Source organism: Lithobates pipiens, unplaced genomic scaffold, assembly GCF_037356315.1.
Source record: "Lithobates pipiens isolate NorthernLeopardFrog02 unplaced genomic scaffold, aLitPip1_a1.2 Scaffold_3, whole genome shotgun sequence".
In the NCBI taxonomy this organism is placed as follows: Eukaryota; Metazoa; Chordata; class Amphibia; order Anura; family Ranidae; genus Lithobates; species Lithobates pipiens.
The window spans coordinates 189342862-189363201 of record NW_027507790.1 but is presented as its reverse complement, the minus strand read 5'-3'; the positions used below and the strand labels follow the sequence as shown (position 1 = coordinate 189363201).

At 42.1% G+C, this 20340-nt stretch overlaps 1 protein-coding gene across 1 annotated transcript in view; it reads left to right on the top strand.

Annotated features, from left to right (window-relative positions):
- The window catches only part of ADAMTS6 (ADAM metallopeptidase with thrombospondin type 1 motif 6), a 441127-nt gene that overhangs the window by 375551 nt on the left and 45236 nt on the right, over positions 1-20340 (top strand). The window contains exons 21-22 of the mRNA XM_077462633.1: positions 7806-7935; positions 15574-15778. Of these exons, the coding sequence (XP_077318759.1) occupies positions 7806-7935; positions 15574-15778 (335 nt within the window). The remainder of the gene's footprint in view (positions 1-7805; positions 7936-15573; positions 15779-20340) is intronic.

Here is a 20340-nt window from a genome sequence, read left to right as displayed (position 1 = left end):
TATTATAGAGAACTGTAAGCTTACACCGACATTTATTTTTGCGGTTGTCCTTTAAAGCAAATATACCATGAACACATTTGCCATTTAAGGTGTCCAGTATTTTAGAGCTTCAGGGCACAGAGAGTCATAGAAGCTAAAACTGGATTCTGAGGAACATCTGCAAATCCACAAGGGGGTTTGACACTTAATCAGTTACGTTTTTGTTTTCACAAGCATGCTCTTTTATTGTTAGCCATAAATCTTACGGATTGAAAAGCTGTTTTTTTTCCATGGAGCTGCTTGCAATTATTCCCCTGACACTTTGAATCAATTTATCTACGGGTATTTTCCATAATATGGGTGATGTCTGACGAGAGCGCTTCCTGCCAGTGATTTCATGCCTGCTACCATTTCAGACAAGAGGATCTGTACCCAAGCAATAATTTCCGTGTGATGGGCTCTAATCATTTCCTGCTGATTTCCATACTTAGACAATGCAAAGATTATTGGCAATGAGGATTTTTTACTTTTGATTGACATATCCAAAAAAGTACCAGCTGAAAGGTTGACATTGGACTGAAGCCTTTCTATACAGATTCAATATCTTAAGTAGGGCTAGCCATCCATCCATAGGTTTCTTTGGTTCAGCTCACAGGCTGAATGAAAAAAAATCAATGGAGTCCTCCACACATGCTACACCGAATGGATAGAGGGACCTAGAGTGACAGCCTGAATACCCAGGACAGTGATTGCATTTGATAGGATGCAGTCACTTTTCAGCTGACATTTTTCCATCCAGTGGACTAGATTGACTTTTGTTGAGCCAGATAGTGCCTACAGGGCCACTCACAGCTCAAACTTCAAGCTGAGTATGGCTAGCTTAAGACCAAGACACAACAGTTTATAGTTAGGTGAGCCAAAAGGAACCATATTAGCCCTCCACTAAACCAGTTCAGGACACAGTAGAACCCTTTTATAAGAGACAGTAGCCATGATAATCATTCCTTTCTGTCCTTGACCAACTGTACATCCAGAACAACTGGTTTATAGCACAGATACAGCATAATATTATAGATAAATGTGTTACAGACTTCATATGGCTGTTTCAAACATGTTAGCCATTATTGGTGCAGTGCATAAGGTATAACCCAATAAGTTATAATGGGTTAGATCAAAACAAACCAAAATGCTTTCTACTGAACCATTGTGATGCACAGTAGAATATATATATTTATTTACATCACTGATCTTAAATTTTGAGCTCTTCTGATGAGTTATGTATGTACTATGGGTGGTGAAGATTCTGCCTATGCTATCTTTTGACATACCTGTCCAGTAACAATGTGGCAAACATTTGTTACTTTTTGTAGCCAGGTGCTTGGCTAAAGACAAAGAGTGATTTAAGACGCTTTGCTGCAGTGCTTGCTGTGCAACCAATAGACTTCAGCTGAACAGGTTAACACTACCTCGCCTCCATCCACCAGGGGGACCAGCAGAAGGAACTCAAGAGACTTGATGATTGGCAACATTGAATCATGGGAGATGAAGTTCGGGAAAGAAACTTTACTATGGCAGTTAATGGACAATTGGACTACAATTCCCAATGCGAGCGAGCTGGGAGAGAGCTGTATTTTTACAGGCTGAATACGGGGGATTTCCTTTTTGTTGTGAGGAGACAGGGGTGTGCACATTGCAGCTCCTGTGTGCACACCAACCTCCTACAAGCCCGCGGCCATGTGCTAAGGACCACAGTTCCAGAAGTGAGCTGACATCTAAACAGCGGGACCCCTCTTGCTGTATAGCTGGGGCTGGTGAGAAGACACTAGACACTACTGCCATTAACTTGTTGCTGCTAGCAGAGACTCAGCATTATGCAGACTTTATTGGGACTGTATTCATGTGCACCACTGTAAAGATTGGGCCCCAATACTAGGCAGCTGAACAAATATGGCTAATGACTGCTCACTCAGATTGCTGCTTCACAAGAACTTTACATATTGTGCATAGTAATTTTCATTGCTTCCATTCAAAAACAGTGCATTCTAAATTGGATATAGTCTTCTGTTTACAGAGGAGTTATTGCAGTATTGATTACCATCAATGTTACTGTTGTCCAATGCCTTTAATTATTGTTGATTTTGTGAATTATCAGGTTTATTCTAAATTAGCTGCACAGAACTCCATGTTATGGTGCTATAGCCTAGCACTACCTCTAACGATTCTGATGTTTCCTTTTTGATATTCAGCCTTAGTTGTGTGCATGTTATCTATTTGTGTGCGTCCGGTAACAGTGCAGTATCTGTTTGCTTAACCTGGTATGTCAGTGGGGTTGAGGTTGTTCTCAGAGTCAAGGCAGAAGAACAGACAACCTAATCTACCAAGTGGTTCCTGCGGATGTAGTGCTACATTTTGAACCGTCACTTTTCTAAATAAGACTGAAAGAGTCAGTCAGGAGGGCCAGACAGTGACACAGAGCCGGCATTGTGAAAGAGTTCAGTAATCCAGCCAGTAATGCACCTCCTGTATTAGAGTGCCCCTACTGTGGATGAAGGAGCACAGGGGGCACCTTTGGACAGCAGAATTGCCCCAAAAAAAAAAAAGATCCCAGCATGATACGTCTGTAAATACGGTGGGAGTTCTTTCAGAATGGTGGAGATTCAGTTTAAGATTTCAGGCACATTATCTCTGCATATGTGGTGAGTGCATTCCCAAAGGGGAGATCATCTGACGTGGTGGATTTTTTCTGGTGGAAGGTGCTTCTTCACGATTAATCACTACATATGACATCACTGAATCACATCATAAATTTCCATATATGAACATTATATTGAAGCTTGCCAACTTTGATTATATGACAAGAGCGCTGCTGCAATGTTATAAGGAACTCAGTTGCTTTGAGTGATTTTAATATTGTTTTAGTATGTATTATACATTTTTTGAGCGTCTGCTGTATTGTGATCTTATAATTAAGGTTATAATCGCATGATCTTGTTTAAGAGTTCCACTGCACACCAAACTCAGTTATATTCAGGGCACTGAGCGGTGCTTTCTTTAGGGGGCCATAAAAAGCATCTTTACATAAGGCTGAAAGATTGTTGAAGATTGTTGAAGACAGCCTTCCTGATCCATTATCTTACTCAAAGCCTTCCAAAAAAGAACATATCTGACAAAAACAATAGACTCTGCAATCTGAAATAGTGTGAAACACTTACAGTGCTCCTGGTTGTCAGTGCCCCATTACATAGGGTGCTTAGACTGTGAGCTGGAGAATAACAGTTTTATGAGGAAGAGACCAGAATATTAACTGCAAGCATGGTTCTAAATAAGCAGAATCACTTGCTTTTATTGGGATATTTTTATTTTTTCCCTAAGGGGGATGAATATCATTAAAATATCTAAGTTAAGATACTCACTGGTTAGCTTACTATTAAGTATTCAACAGGATTCCTGCACCCAATAATAACTGGATGTCAAGTATTAAATATATAATCTAGAGTTAGTTGACTTAAAGGATAAGTTCACCTTTGGGACCATGTTACATGTTACACCCCTTACTTACTGATAATGTGTAACATGCTCCAGCAACATACACCGCCACACCGCCCCACCGCCCCACCCTCTCAATCCTCCTCCTGTGTTACACACCCACTGTCATAATTTAAAGATAACTCTGCCCACACAGCCGCATCATTCATTCACAGCCATCTCCCAATGAATAAACTACAAGTATCATCTTCCTCCGCAGCATAAGGCATGTGGTTCTCCATGATCTTCAAGGGTGCTGGTGAGCGCTTCCATAGTTCATTGATCTTCCTACACTTTAGTAACTGTCTGCCCGCATGGAAGGGGAAGATGGCTATACTAAGAGTCTGAAGGAGCCTGACATAACATGACAGAAAAAAAAATGCACTTTTTTTCTGCAGCAATATGTGCATTTTTACCCAAGAAGTCAACTTAACCTTTAAAGCCTTGCATAGTAAGAAGAAACAAAAAAGCACAATCGTTAAATCCTGCCAGGCAGGAGGCAGAAGCTTTATAGGTAATGAAGAGATATGGCTTCCTCTCTAGACATAATTAATTTCATATGACATAATTACAGGGTTTTTGAAATGGTAAGATATAACTTCCACGAAAATGCTTAGATGACAGCCCCACACCATCTTTATTAGTAATAGGCACGTAAATAGTGGTAAAAAAACACAGCATTTTAAGAATTTATAAGCATTTACAGAACAAGTCTAGTTGAATGTGACTACTACTAGATATAGCTTTTAAAGAGGAATTTCAGGTATGGATTTTTTATATATAGTTACATTGGTCCAGCTTGGACCAATGTAACTATGCATATGCCATACCTGACTAATGCTCATGAAAGCTGTAAATCACTAAAGTAGACCCCACTAATATCTCCACCTCGTCCAATCAGAGAACACTTTGCATTCATTAAGAAAATACTTTCTGGGTTCGGCATATAGGGGGTCAGCCACGTAGCAAAGGACCCAAAAGCTAGTGGAGATCACTGGAGCAGCAATGTCTACTACAGTGATTATCAGCTTCCAGAGGGGTTTGCCAGGTATGATATGTACATAGTTACATTGATCCAAGCTGAACTAATGTAACTATGTATAAAATATCCAAACCTGGGATTCGTGTTTAGGAAATACTGAGAAAATATGAAAGCCAAGCTTCCAACACTTTTGGAAATTGCAGGTGATGACATTATTTATTGCCAGTTTATGTCAGGAGAGCTGGACTCTTAAAATCCAGCAAGGATATGTTCCTGCAATGTGTTGTAGTGCATTCTTGGTGAATTCCAGGCACCCAGCTTTCCTAGCATGTAACAGTGAAGCACATTAATGTCACCATCGCCTCGGCCTCACAATCGCCTCAGCTTTGGCTTCGTAGGGTTTCAGTAAACCAAATTCCCAAGTAAGGCTGGCCATAGATGGTTTGAATCCCGATCAGCCATGTACAGGCAGACTGAATGTACCCAGTTGATTGATCGGTCAACATGGTACAACCAGCCTGCCGGATTGTACATGTGATTAACGCTAACGGCTGGGATAGCCACTAGCAATAATCAGTGCTGGCACAAGGTCATCCAGCCCCCAGAGCAAAGATGCCAAGCTGCCCCCTTTCCCTTAAGGTTGGAGTCAGGGTGCCCCCTACCCTTGCAATAAACCATTGCGCCAGGGGCAGCCATCCCTCCTGCCCACCCCTTGTCCCGGCCCTGGCAATAATCACTGTCTTCTCTCGGCAGGGACCCGTGGGTGCCAGTAAGAAATCTGTGTATGACTGGCTTTAGTATTTAGTTCTCACAACTCTGTATTTTTTTTTATCACTGTTTATGCACTTTTTTTAATACAGGTGGTGCAGGTCTGTCATCTAAGTGGACCATTTTCCTGGAAGGTCCTCTTTAATGCTTACTGATCAGATGTCTTTTTATATATTTATTTCAAAGGAAATGAAAGGGCTATACATTTCCTTTAAGTTGTGTTTTTTCATTATCACCATTGGGCAACATACCAATGTAGACAGGACGGAGCAACTGGAGCACAAGCACTGTAACCCAGCATATACATTAGCAACTCTGTCAATAGCTAACTGTTGCCTGTATAGAGCTTCAGAGTAACATTTTATTTTTGCAAAGTGTCCTCAGTTGCTACATACTTCAATAAGGATGTTAATTAATGAGATGTTCAGAATGATGTTATTATGAAAGGCTGGAAAGGAGTCTCCTATTGAATGGTAAAACCCTTGCAGTCTATGACAATATCACACAGAGGCCCCTGTGAAGCGCTTTTTACTGTGTGGTGGGGTGATGCACGCTCTCTTGTGATCTATCAGCCTAATATGGATGGGGGGCTGCTTGAAGCCTATTCAGAAGAATAACCTTGAGCTGGAGGTGCGAAATGAAAAGTGACAGAGCTTTATAATCAGAGAGCACTGAAACTGAAAGAGGAGCCTTTGTGTTTCTGTGTGAGGTGGCACTTTCCCACAGTAAATGATCATATTTCATTCAAATGGCAGCCATCTTTTCCTTAATTTGATTACAAGCATGTAATTAGTAGGATGTACACTTGCCCGTAGCTAAAAGATCATAAAAAGAAAAACTGCGGTATTTCAGATGGCTTTGTGGGATCATATTAGAATTCAGCATTAGTAAAGGAACACTGTTGGGAAAAAATATTGTATTTTGATAACTGTAAGTGGTTAATACTTGGCATGAGAGTATTCAATATATTCAGTTCTTTGCAATGTTACGTGTTTTTTTTTTCTTCATGTTTGCATGCAGAAAAAAACTCTCCAAAACAAGTGACACTTACAGGCCACATGAGTGTATCTAAGCATGGCTCTGTGCAAAGGGCCGTGTTTGACCACATGGGATGCAAAGCTCTTCTGTTCATCCCTTGTGCAGGCAGGCCCATTCTTGTCTATTGGGATGCAGAAGATGCATGGACAAAGCCGCTGGTCTCAATTTGACAGTCATGCAGATGTAGGTGCTTGTCCCTGAATGCAGACAATGTGAGTTCAGGGACATGCGTCCGCACCTGCACGGCTGTCAAATTGGGACCAGCAGTTGTGTCCATGCAGCCACTGCATCCCAGTAGTTATAACTGACACTGTCTGCACATGGATGCATGGAACACCTGTACATCCAGTGCAGGCAAACACAGCCCCTGACATAGATGTACTCTTAGACATACCCGTGTGATCGAGGCCTTATGTTCATGCACACAGTCGTATTGTTGTACATATGTACATATGCTGTGGTTTGGTTGCTACAATTCCAATATGGACTGTGTTAAAACCTCCTTGATGAATATCTTAAACACAGACATATATGCAGATCTCGATTGCCAATTGATGTATAATAGTGTTGCCGGTCTTGTTGCCCTGTACCAGGAAGGGCCTGAACAAGGATCTTCATGGCAGGATCACCGGACATTGTTTTAAGGAAAGCTGCAGATTTACAAAAATACTAAAAATTACTTCTTATGCCAGGTACACATGACCGGACTTTCCATCAGAATGAACTCTGACAGTCTTTCCGACTGAGTTTCAATGGAGTTCCGCTGAAATGGACTTGCCTACAAAGTCCGTTCGTTTAGAATGCGATGACGTACAACAGGACTAGAAAAGGTTTTTCAATATCCAGTAGCCAATAGCTGCCCCTGCGTCGTATTTGGTCCGTCGGACCAGTATACAGACGAACGGTTTTCCTGATAGGAATTGATTGCGTATGAAAGATTTAAAACATGTTCTATTTCTAGGTCCGTCAGACTTTTTGAATAAAAAAGTCAGATGAAGCCCACCCACGATCGGAATATCCGATGAAATTACTCCGTCAGACCTTTTCTACCGTCATGTCTGTGTACACGGCATAACGCTTCAGTAACATGCTAAGGCTATATGAGATTTTAGTGATTGGGTGTACATATACATAAATCAGTGGTTAGCCAGTTTGTTTGAAGCAGGATTGCACATCTGGTGCAAAAGAAAAGCTAAAGTCTAACAAATAAGATCTTTATTTTTTTCTTGTAACAGAATGAGTATGAGTTGGTTTGGCCATCAGCTTCACTTTGTTGCAGTGTTTGTAAATCAACTGAAAATATCATTGTACCTAGTTAATTTGTAAGCAAAAACATTTAGGAAAAATTATGACATTTTGGGGTTGATTTGCTAAAACCAAGAAACCATTGGCTACCATGAACAGCTATACTAGTTTTTGCACTCTCTAGCTGTAGTAAATGAACCCCTTTGTGTTTCTTAAAATCACAGTTTTGTATGGAGTTTTTATCCTCATTGAGTACCTTGTTTTCCAGGTATACAGAGGCAGGAGGTGCTCTGCAAAAGACTGGATGATAACTCGGTTGTGCAGAATAATTACTGTGATTTGGACAGCAAGCCGCCGGAAAACCAGAGGGACTGTAATACAGAGCTTTGTCCACCTGAGTAAGTGTTACTACAGCTTTTTATATCAAGAAAATTGGTACTGAAAAACTCAAGCTGAGTCCTGCAGTCCTGGGAAATGTATTGGTTTCATTTTTTATTTTTTTTTAAAGCTGAACTCCAGGCAAGCATCTTAAACACACAGATGAAATACATATACAGGCATACCCCACTTTTAAGTATACAATGGGGTTTATTTACTAAAGGTGGAAAGTGCAAAATCAGGCTCCCTTCTGCATAGAATCCAATGAGCTTCTAACCCCAGCTTGTTCAATTAAGCTTTGGTAATACAACCTGAAAACTCATTGGTTTCTATGCAGAAGTGAGCCTGATTTTGCACTCCTCAGCTTTAGTAAATAAACCCCATTGTGTACTTAAAAGTGGGGTATGCCTGTATTGAAACTATTTTACCTGCCTGAGGATTTCTATTCCAGTTTGCCCAGTTGTAAGGTTTACACAGCCCTCTCCTATAGCACTGCCTGGGGATGACACCACTTTCTGTTACAACTAAGAGTTATACTGCAGTGCTGACACCAATCTGCCCCCTGGACAGTGAAAGAGCAGCAGCAAACTGATGAAGTCATCTCTCTGCTTTCTCCTCCTGTCAGTGTGCTCCTTGTCAGTAGAGGTGCATTCAGATCTTGTGGCTCACAATGTTGCTCCTCCCTCTTCCAGTTTTCTGCTGCACAGGGGATTTAAAAAGGCTGATATAAAGTCAGATTTGGGTACTAATTGCAGTTAAACATACATTTACTGATACTGGCTGTTATGTTTTGATAGAAGAGGTACATAAAGGCAGCAGAGAGTGTTTACTCTACAATTTCCCTCCCACTGGTTAATAAAAAGAAACCACTAAACAGTGTGGATGGATGGATCTCTGCTGTCAGCTATTGTATTCTGACTGCTGATTGAATGCAGCTGCTGTTTGGCCAGTACTTTTCTACCCGTCTCCTTTAAATTTCAGATCAAAGGATATCAGGCAAAAGGATGCTGACAGTGCCATACATGGCTTGAAACTCTCTCCCTGATTGGCTAGTTTTACAATGCTCTTCGTATCAATAACATATCCTATTAGCATTTTCTGGGTCTGCCTAGAGTAGTCTTTTCCATTCTTTTCAAAACAGAGAAAACCTGGAAAATAAATTTCCAGTCCCAGGGAATCCCTGCTAAAAAGACTATATCCACAACTCATGATATAATATTGTGATGGTTAGTAGGAGAAATGCTCCTTACATTTGTGGTCATTGGGAAGAATTACGCCCCTACAGATAGCTGATTGTTGTTATTGTGAAATTATCTGAAAGGCAGAAATGGCTCATTGCGAAAGGAACACCTAGCAACCTCTGGAGGATCCCTAAGGTTCCACAGAAGCTTGGTTGAGAACCCCTGGCCTAGAGAATCCTCCCAGTGAGACGTGTCTGGAACAGTTCCTATTAGAAAATCTCATTAACTCCCTTCATAGCTCATGGACTGTGGTGGGAAATGATATGGACATATACAGTATATCAAAGTGAAAACTGCACGGCTCATCCAAAAATTCAGATCAGACATTCACTGCACAGACTGCTACATCTACAAATCTTCAGCCACTAAACCAGCCTGCTTGCCAGTCTCCCTTTTCCTCTCCTAGCCTGCATTCACACCTGAGCAGAGCGTAAGCGGAGCATATTTCTAATGATGGTTTACAAGCTTTGTACAAGTATTTTTGCACAATGTGAAGGAAGGACAGAGGACATTGCTGTTGGGGGTAATGGGAAAGAGGGGACAGAGGACATCATTGTGGGGGGGGGGGGGGGGGGGCTAATGTGAAGAGGGGACAGAGGGCAACACTGGGGGGGGCTGTAACGTGAAGAGGGGAAGAGGATACTGCTGTTGGGGGTTAATGTGAAGGGGGGCAGAGGACATTGCTGTGAGGGGGAAATGTTAAGGGGGGACAGAGGACATTGCTGTTGTGGCAGTAGTGAGAAGGGGAGACAGAGGGCACCGCTGTGGGGGAAAATGTTAAGGGGGGACAGAGGACATTGCTGTTGTGGCAGTAGTGAGAAGGGTGGACAGAGGACACCGCTGTGGGGGGAAACTGTGACATGAAGGGGGAATTGGGAATTCTAATATGCCATGGGGGGTTGCACAGAGGATCTGATGAAAGAATGGGATTGTGATTTAAGAGGATGGGGCTGTGATGTGAAGGATCTCAGTTATCACGCAAATATGCAGTTTGGACCTCGGTTAGAAGAAAATTCTACTGATCGAATCTCCGTGAATTTTAATTCAGTACCCCTAATATAGAGGAACAAAGCTCTCCATTTTCCTCCTGCACCTGCTGAATGCTAGTGGGAGGCAGAGGAGGGGGACTGGGCATTCAGCACCTACAGGAGGAAAATGGAGAGATAGGTACCTCTATATGCAGCTGCCCCCCGCCACTCCTCCCATCCAGCTTCTTTCTGCTGTCTCCCATATTCTCTCCAGCCCCCCAGTGCTGCTTCCCAGCCTCTTGTTAGCTCCCCTGTTCCCTCTCATTCCCCACAGCGGCTGCTGCCAGTGATCTGTCAGGACTGAGAGCAGGATAGGGGCCAGTAAATGTGTAATTTACCGGCTCCTTCCTTTTCTGAATGGAGAGTCAGTGATCTGTATCGTGCACAGACCCTGTACATTCATAACTGTAACATAGAAAATGTTGTTTACTTTGCTTCAATTTGTGAATCAACTGGAAGCTGTGTACAGAGCTATTCCTGTCCATTCATTCTATAGCGCTGAGGCTGCAGAGAGGGAGATTGAGGGGCTGTGTCCTCAAACTCTTTTCTCTCAAAAGGGAGAGACATCAGAGATTTGTTTAGATCCCTTATATCTCACCAAAGCCCCCCAATGGGGCTACTAAAAATATTTAAGAAATAATAAAACCATAATATTGTAAAATAAAAAAATAAAAAAATGGTAAATAAAAAAAAACAACAACTGAAACCAGTGGTGAAACTACCAGGGTCACACTTGCAACTGGTCCTTGGTGTTCCACTACTAGGCTCGGAGGTAATGGCCCTGGCAGGGGGGCCCTTCATGGTTTCTGTCACAGAGGCGCTGAAGGTTCTAGTTCGCCTCTGTCTCTTGACATTTTTTGTTGGAGCTTTTTGCCAACATCATTTCGTATGAAAGGCATCTGTGGCAGAAATTACAGTTGCCATTTTATCTTTTTCTCAGTTTGCACTATCCCGATTCCCAGAAAACAGAAGCAGCAGTATCTTATATGCACAGCAGCAGAGGAAATGATACATGTGTAGAATTCTGGTACCGTTTATTGGGAGTGTTATCATAACCATCTGTTGACTTTCATACATAAAGTAAAGTTTTTCAGGGATTATTCCAGCAAGATAACCATTTACAGAATGAGCTATGTCAAAAGTTGTGTGTAGCGATAAGATGTAGACGGCACCAAGCAGAGCAATCGAGGCCCAGTCAATACTTGCCTTAAGAGATTATACTATTGTTTGGGAACGCAAGTCCCGAGGGAGAGATTTCAGTCTGCTCAGCCTTAGCTAGAGATCCCTTGCCCCACTAGGGTTCAAGAGAGGCTGCTTCCAATAAACTAATTCCAAATGTTTGTTGAGCCACTTCATCCTTCACATATGCACAAGGAGAAATACTGTTTAGTTGGATAGATTTATCATGTTCACGGACTGTCAAAATCCTCAGCTGTACAAATGGTAAACAGCCTTCAGCTTCAGACACAAGCACTCCAGCAGAGACCACAATAAATCCTTAAATTAACAACAAAACCTTCTCTGAGACTTAAGTCAATTCCTTCTTACTACAAAACACATTCTCCTCTTGGACCCCAAGGATGTCTGAGTGTGCTGGGCTCTATCCCTACACTAAACTCCGTCTCCTCAAGCATGAATGTTCTGAGTAACAATTAATGGGACTTTGTCATATGTCTTGCGCAGCAGAATGGTGTACTTTGCTTCTCGCCAATTAAAATAGAAAATGTTTTGTTAAAGAGACACTGTCAGCTTTGCCTGGTCAAGTCTGTGTATAGCTGTCCCCCGACACAAACACATACCTCTCTAGCCAAATATTCCTACATCGCAACTGCCATAAAGAGCCAAATCCCTCAGGTATAGGGGGATTAGACTTTCTCACATGATGCTGTGCTTGGGGCTAGCTGACAATCGCTAGGTCCATGCACAGTCCCAAGATGGAAATAATGTCACTGCTCTCTCCGGGCTTCAGTGTATGCTGACAGCAGGTAGTTTGGTGGTGGCTACAATGAAGAAAGAAGCAGTAAGGGTTTGCTCGAAAGGTAAAAGTGGGTTGGGGGTTCCAACAATGGAAAAATCTAAAATAACTTCTTGTTTGGTCAGAGCAGGGACTCCAAACTTTCTAAACAAAAAAGTTTACTGTCCTCTAGATATTTAGGGGGGCCAGACTGAGGCCATTAGGAGTAGAAATTGCCCTGCTATTGGTAGGAGCAAACAATGCATCTTTGGTATTGAGGAGAGGAATAGTGCCCATTCATTGGTGTCAGTGGAAGGTATAGTGTCCCATTAATGGTGTCAGTGAGAGGAATAGTGCCCTATCAGTGATGTCAGTTTGAAGGGTAGTGTCTTGTGTTTGTGGAAGGAAAAATGCCCCAAGGGCCAGATAATGACAAGAAAAGGACCACATCCAGGCCCCAGGCCGTAGTTTGGATACTAGTGCTCTATATACACCCTCCCCAACTGTTCCCTGTATCCAGGCATACAGGGGGCCCACACGGGCCTCCTGCAGCATGGGGCTGGCTTGCAATGGCAACCCCTGTAGGTACGCCCCTGGAAAGAACAATAACGCTAAAACTGAAAAAATAAACTCAGCACTCGTTTGAGGAGAGACCCTGGAGGTGTACACAGATCAAATAAATGTGATTAATAAAGTCACTCAATAGGGGGGACGAAGTCCATAGCAACAGTCTCTAAGATAAAGAGGGAGAGGAATCCATGTACCAGCACTAAGGGCAGCCAGTGTGAAGAGCTAGAAGCAGTCTCTGCCATGCAACAAAGGAAAAGAAACACAGCGCCTCTAAGTGCAGTATTGGTAAACCATTTAATAAGTCAAAAGTAAAAATACTCACAAAGGGAGGATAAACTCAAGCATGATAGTAATCCTGCAGCAAAATCCGGAGGTGGTTTTTCTCCTAAACGTCCGTGTCTCTGAAGTGCACTGGAATCCACTGCAGGTGGATTCCAGCATTCGCAGCCTATGAGAAGAGCAGGGAACACTGGGGCAATCAGAGATGATGCCACCACTGGGTGCAGGGCGAGAGGAGGTGGCTTTGCGTTCGGAGAATGCTTGCTCCTTCCTCAAGCCATCATAGCCTGAGGAAGGCCATTAAATTAATCATTGCAAGCTATTGTGTACTGTGTACTGTGTGTGCATAGCTTCCTACCTGCTTGCTTTTTGTGTAATCCTTCATTTTGTTTGTAATGACATCATCGGCGCATGCTCTGTTGGTCCTATTTTTTCGGCAAGCTCTTTGTGCCAGAAAAATGGTGTATACATGCCGGGGCTGATCTCCTTTAAGCAAAATGATTATTGTTGGGGGGTGGGAGCTTTGAAGTGGAGGTGTGTATTTGCAACTCTCCTCACCCCACAGACATCCCTCCCTGCTGACAAATTGTGCACTGCCTGATGTCCTAGCTTCCACACTCCTCTCTTTCACATTTTGCACCCCCCCCTTTCCCCAACATACCTTCCACACCCCTCTCATGCATATAATGTCCACTGTCAAGCCCTCTGCACTCTTCTCTTGCACATTTTGTCCCCCCCCCCCATCATACCTTCCGCAATCTTCTCCTGCCCATTGTCATACCCTCTGCACTCCTCTCATGCACATTTTGCGACCTCTCCCTTCCCTGTCAAACCTTCCGCACTCCTTTCCTGCACATACTGCCCACTACCATACTCTCTGCACTCATCTCTTGCACATTTTGCACCTCCCTCCTTCCCCATCATACTTTCTGCACTCCTCTCCTGCCAACTGTCATACCCTCTGCACTCTTCTTGTGCACATTTTGCACCTTCTCTTTCTCATCATACCTTCTGCACTCCTCTCCTGCACATACTACCCACTGTCATAACCTTTGCATTCCTCTCTTGCACATTTTGCGACCTCCCCCTTCCCAGTCATATTTTCCGCCTTCCTCTCCTGCATGTACTGCCCACTATCATACCCTCCGCACTCCTTTCCTACATACTGCCTACTGTCATACCCTCTACACTCTCCTCTTTTACATTCTGCGTGCTGTCATACCCTCTGCACTTTGCTCCTGCACATATGCCATGCTGTTATAACCTCTGTACTCCTTTTCTGCACACACTGACCACTGTAATATTCTCTATACTTCTTTCCTGCACTACTACCCACTGCCATACCCCCGACACTTCTCTACTGCAAATGCTGTCATACTCCCTCCTCTCCTCCCCTTCTCTCTTCTGTACATTTTACCCACTAAAACAGTTCATCATCACCCATTATTTGTAATATCACCAGCCTTTACCATTCTGGAACAGGCACACTTTTGCTTGTGTATATATTCTGTATATTTAGCTGTTTGCCTGGAGTTCAAGCTTTATATGTATTTCATACTACATATGCTTATTTTATTAAACCTGTCACAGCCAATGCTGTCAAATAAAACAGTCAGCTTTTTACATAGGCCGATACGTAGATTTGACAGTGATAATGTTTTATTTGTGAGTTATATATATTGAGTATTGGAAACATATATCCAATTTCTAGGAAAATGTATGCCCTCGGGTTGATACTTCTGTTTCTTGAAATGCACTGGAAAGCTTGTGCAGTCTAAATAATGGAGTCTCTTGTGAAATTGTTTTGTTATAAAAGTATAACAGAGGAGCACTATACCCTTGAATCCAGCTTCAGTTATTACAGATGTAAAAAAATATCACAAAGACTTTCTTTAAGACATAAAACAGATTGACTGCCTGTTACATAAGATTCCAGCTGTCATTTTTCTACCTTATAATTGAATGCGTAAAGTATATAAATAACCATGTTTTTTAGTTTTAGGATAGAAAATGGAAAGAATAAAAAATCCTGTTAACTTTTTTTGTTAGCTGTGTCCCTGCTGCGTATCCTCTCTTATTTTCATGGTGCCTATTATCACTGAGACAGAAAGAATGGGAAATCCAAAAGTTTACAAGTTTCACCAGAACAAAAGTTGAGGGGAATCTTCCATTGGGTACACCTCTTCCTGTGACCAGTGCCTAAGAGAGGAAGTCCCCTTACTATGTAGAGACTTACTCTAAAACCTTTTGTATCTTCCAATTAGAAGACTGGTATTTAATCTGATCTTTCTTCTAAATACATTATGGCATAAAGAAAGTGGCCAGCCAGATTGACACACAATTGTTCTTTAGAACCAGTGTGGTGTGAAACAATTATGCAAACTTGAATGCTTCTGTTTATAAGGAGGGAAGAGAGAACATGGCAGGCCCCAGCCATGGCTGAAAACAATCATTGGCTGGGAAAAGGCTGATGAGTTCTTCCCCCAAACTTGCGAGGAGAAACTATCCAAGTGTCCCGTTTTTAGAGACTTGCACTGCTTATCTAGCTAGTCTGATGTATCCTGCTGTATGTTCTTATGTCAACAGGTGGTTCATAGGTGACTGGTCCGAATGCAGTAAGACCTGTGATGGGGGAATGCGCACACGCACAGTGCTTTGTATTCGGAGGATAGGACCTTCAGAAGAAGAGACTCTGGATGACATCAGCTGTTTGACACACCGGCCAATTGAAAAAGAAGCTTGCAATAATCAGTCTTGTCCTCCTCAGTGGATTGCTTTAGATTGGTCAGAGGTGAGACTTTATGTAATTTCCATGTTTCATTGACATTGTGCAGTACTTTATAACATGAGTTAGTATGTAGAGGTATTCCAATCAGAAAAGAACATATCATCTGCACTTATACAGGTAAAGATATACACACAAGTAGTCAGAGTTCAAACAAGAAAACAGAGTATTTAGAGATAACCCATGCAAGCACAGGACGAAGATATCAACATCATTCAGTTAAGTTGGCCCAAAGTGATTTTCTTTTTTTTTTTTCGTTCAGCCAATGGACTGAACAAAAAAAAAACAATGGATACCTGTATACCTGGATACCTGTATCTACACAAGCAAGGTCGATCTAACATTGACTTCTGTTGACCAGGCACGGCCACACATGGATACAATTTCAGGTGGTCACTGCTGAACTCATCTACAGCCAGCTTTAGTGTCCACGATGGGAAGTATACCTAGGACCCCAGCATTGCAATACACTAATGCCAACCTCATACTAGCATAGTGTGAGGTTAGCACTAGTGTATTGCTATGGACCATTGTTCAAATGTTTATCAAGGCCTGAAATGTCCTTCCCCAAATGCCAATAAATGCATTTTATTAAAAGCTCTACAGGCACTATAATTGATTAGAATAATAGTAATCTGCTCATATATCACCACTCCTGTGCAATGATATAACACTATACTTTATTTTGTTACAATGCTTGTCAGTGGCCTTTAGCCAAAGTCTAAATTTGTTAAGACTTTCCAGTTTGTTACTAGTAATAATGAGCATTGATTTCAATGTACACGCTGTCCAAGTGAATTCTACTTTTTGTTTGAGTTGCTAAAACAAACACCAACTCCCAAACATATGAATGTACTGACATGTTATTTCCACATATTTTTTTAAGCACTTCCTAATTTTTCATTCATTGAAAAGAAAACATTCACATTTTGAAAAAATGATGAGTAATAGTAACATGAAAAAAGAAAATGCAAAACTGGAGCTACTCTAGTGTCGCAGTGCGAAACTAGAATTACTCTATGATATAAGCCTATAAAATACATTTGATAGGTTGTTTTGTTATTTGTTGTTGAATGGCTAATCAGTTTGTTATAGCAGCAGTGACACCTGCAGTCTTAGCCCTTGTATACACGGTCGGAGATTCCGACAACCAAATCCGTCGGATTCTGTCCGTCGGATTTTGTCTGACGGATCTTGTCTGAAACTGTTGCATACACACGAAATTGTCGGAAAATCCGATCGTTCAGAACGTGATGACGTTATTTCGTTACAACAGGAGTATGTTCAGGCTAGTAGCCAATAGCTTTGATGTGGGAATTTGATCTGAGCATGCGTGGCACTTTATCCGATCAGAATTCTCTACACATGATTGGAGTATGTCCGATCGGAGCATTTTGTCGGAAAATATTTCCGGCAAGTTGTAAAATTTGGTCCGACGGATATTCCGACGGAAACAGTCCGATGCAGACCACACACAGTCGGAATATCCGACAAAACGCTCTGATTGGACACATTCCGTCAGAATCTCTGACCGTGTGTACAAGGGCTTAGACTGGCCATACACCTATAGATTATCTGCAGATTTTCTATGGTCAGATGGATAAAGTGGAACAGATTCCTCCATCTACGCTGAACTGTGTGGATGGAAGAATCTCCCACTGGCCCAAGCTTCCATATCTTCCTAGTCGGCCCCGCTGGCTCTCACAATACCTGAAAATTCTGATTGGGTGCAGGCATTGTTTAGGTTGAGAGCCAGCGGGGACGACTAGCAAGATAATGAAGCTTGGCCCAGTGGGAGATTCCTCCATCCACACAGTTTAGCGTACATGGAGAAATCTGTTGCACTTTTTCCATCTAACCATAGAAAATCTGCAGATAATCTATAGGTGTATGGCCAGCTTTACCCGCTTCTCTTGTGAGAGTTAGGCTCTGTTTCCACTACTTTGAGTTGTTGTGCGACTTGACACATGTAAAAATTCATGTATTTCAATGGTCCCTGTTCTAATTGGTGCGACTCGAGTCGCAGCGACTCCAAAAAAGGTTTTTGAACTACTTTGTTTCAACTTTGGTGCAACTTGTTCTAACCAGTCGCATGACATAGCATCAAAAATTGCATTGCAAAGTCGCTCTGTAAATCACGCGACTTTGAGATCACAATAGTGGAAACCAAGCCTTAGGGTCTGTTATTGCGGGCTTTTGTCTACTTCAAGTGAGTTTTTCACTCCCTTACAAGTCTATACAACCCACTTTAAGCAGGTCAGAAGGAGGTCAAATTAATTCTACATGATTTCTGAAGTATCTCAAACTGCTGCCATCTACACAGGCCTTAAGTCCTAATTGATACAGGCATACCTATCCATAGACCTGTGGGAAGGGCTGTGTCTGTTGCATCAATGGTTAGGCAAACCCATTCATGTCAATTGGGATGTAGCAACTGCACAAAAAACAGCCACTAGTCCCAATTTGACAGCTGTGCAAGTGTGGGTTCTTGTTCCCAAACACACACTGTCTGCATTCAGGAAAACGCACAATTACAGCTGTCAAATTGGGACCGGTGGCTGTGTTCATGCATCCGCTACATCCCAATTGACATGAATGGGACTGCCTGCATGTAGATGCATGGAACTTCTGTGCAGGCAAAGATGGCCCTTTGTACGGGTGTATGGATAGGTAAGACCATGTCGATGAGGCCCTAAAGTGTCAAACCAACCATGGTGCATGGCACTGTGATGCAGGGGCCAGCTAAGAAAAAAAATAGCTGGAGTATGGAATAAAGTAAGATTTTTTTAAATAAGTCAGAGTAAAACAGTACAAATGTAATTTTAAAAATATTGCTTTATTATGCTATGCAATTTCACTTGGGTATCTTAATAAAATAGGAATATATAGGTTCCATTTTTTATTTACAGGGAGGTCTGCTTTAAAACACACACTAAGCAATAAACCTATGTGCTCTTGTCTTTATGGATTCTGAAATGTACTTAACTTACAGATAAACACACATTCCTGAAAATGACATCTTAGGATGCCCCAGGCTAGGAAAGCTTTATGACAGAGGTGAAACAAGTTACCATCCGTTTTTATGCATCCTATCTGAAACTTTTACATGTTTTTCCACCCTCCTTTCAGTATTTGTTTCCTGAAGGGTAATGTACAAGCAGAAAACAACTTCAGCCCTTTTCCTTAATTTTTTCAGCCCTGCTGACAGCTATGCTTTGGAGCTGAAATAACAATGTGAGCTCAGTTCTCAGTCTGTGGTGTAATGAAAGTCTGATATTGACCCTTGTGTAAAATGAGAGGATCAGGTGTCTTATGAATGTTTGCCTTTAAGCAGCAAAATAGCTGTAGCGTATGTTTAATATTCATCTTTATAAGCTGTAGAGTTAGGAACTTAAAGCTGAACTCCAGAGAATGAAAATAGCTTCCTCGTTCATGCCTAGGGGACAGAGTAAAGAAGTTTTACATACCTGATCCTCAGCTTCTGCAGGGTACTTCCTGCTGCTAGACTGGTTCCTGAAGCTTCTTTTCCTATGCGTTCCAGCTGTCTAAGGTCCTCTGATATCATCAAGACCAATACAGGGCCCATCAATCTGCACTGGACAAGAGAAGAGTACTTTGATGGAGAGTCCACCACTGAAGTGGAAGAGAGCGCTGTTTGTTGGGGGACTGGAGGATCAGATCAGTAAAAGTGCTTTTCCCATCCCCCTAGACCATGGATGTCCAACATGCGGCCCTCGAGCTGTTGCAGAATTACAAGTTCCATCATACCTCTGCCTTTGGGAGTCATGCTTGCACTTGTCAGCCTTGCAATGCCTTATGGGCTTTTCCTTGCAATGCCTCATGGGTCCTGTAGTTCCGCAACAGCTGGAGGGTCACAGGTTGGACATCCATGCCCTAGACTAAACATGCGGTTAACACTTGCAGTGTGTTGGCAGTCCAAATCCAAGGGAATCATTTTTAGCTTTCTTAAGGCTTCCTCCCCCACTCCGCCGTCACCATAACTTACCAAGGATTAGGAACTTTCCTGCAATAGTGCTTATTGGGCCGGTGCTGTGAAATGGAGTGAGTCACATAAATATAAAGGAACACTGTCATCATATACAAGTTACACAATATATAACAGAATATGTAAAAAGGAAATCAAGACTGCAGAAACTCAAAATTAACTAGCGCTTGCAAAAGAAAGTAGGACAAACCCCCCAAAATTCTTCAAATATAGTAATAGTAAAAAGGTCAGTTGTGAGAATGTAGACTGTTTACAAAATAATAAATAGAGTGGGTAATTGGGGAAAAAGAGTAGGCAAATTTATTAAATACCATCTTCGGGCTCTGTGCATACAAAGGAGCATGGGGGAGCTCATGTCTATAATGGGGTTGATACTGGCCTAGGCCCAAATAATCCTCAAAATTTATGTCCATGAACATTTAGGCAAAATAAAAATAAAAGTGAGGCTCCTGGATCAGATGGTCACCCGTGTGTCCTCAAAGAATTGAGCTGTGTTATTTCAAAGCCATTGTTTCTAATTTTATGAGACTTTATAATTACTGGAATAGTACCACATGATTGG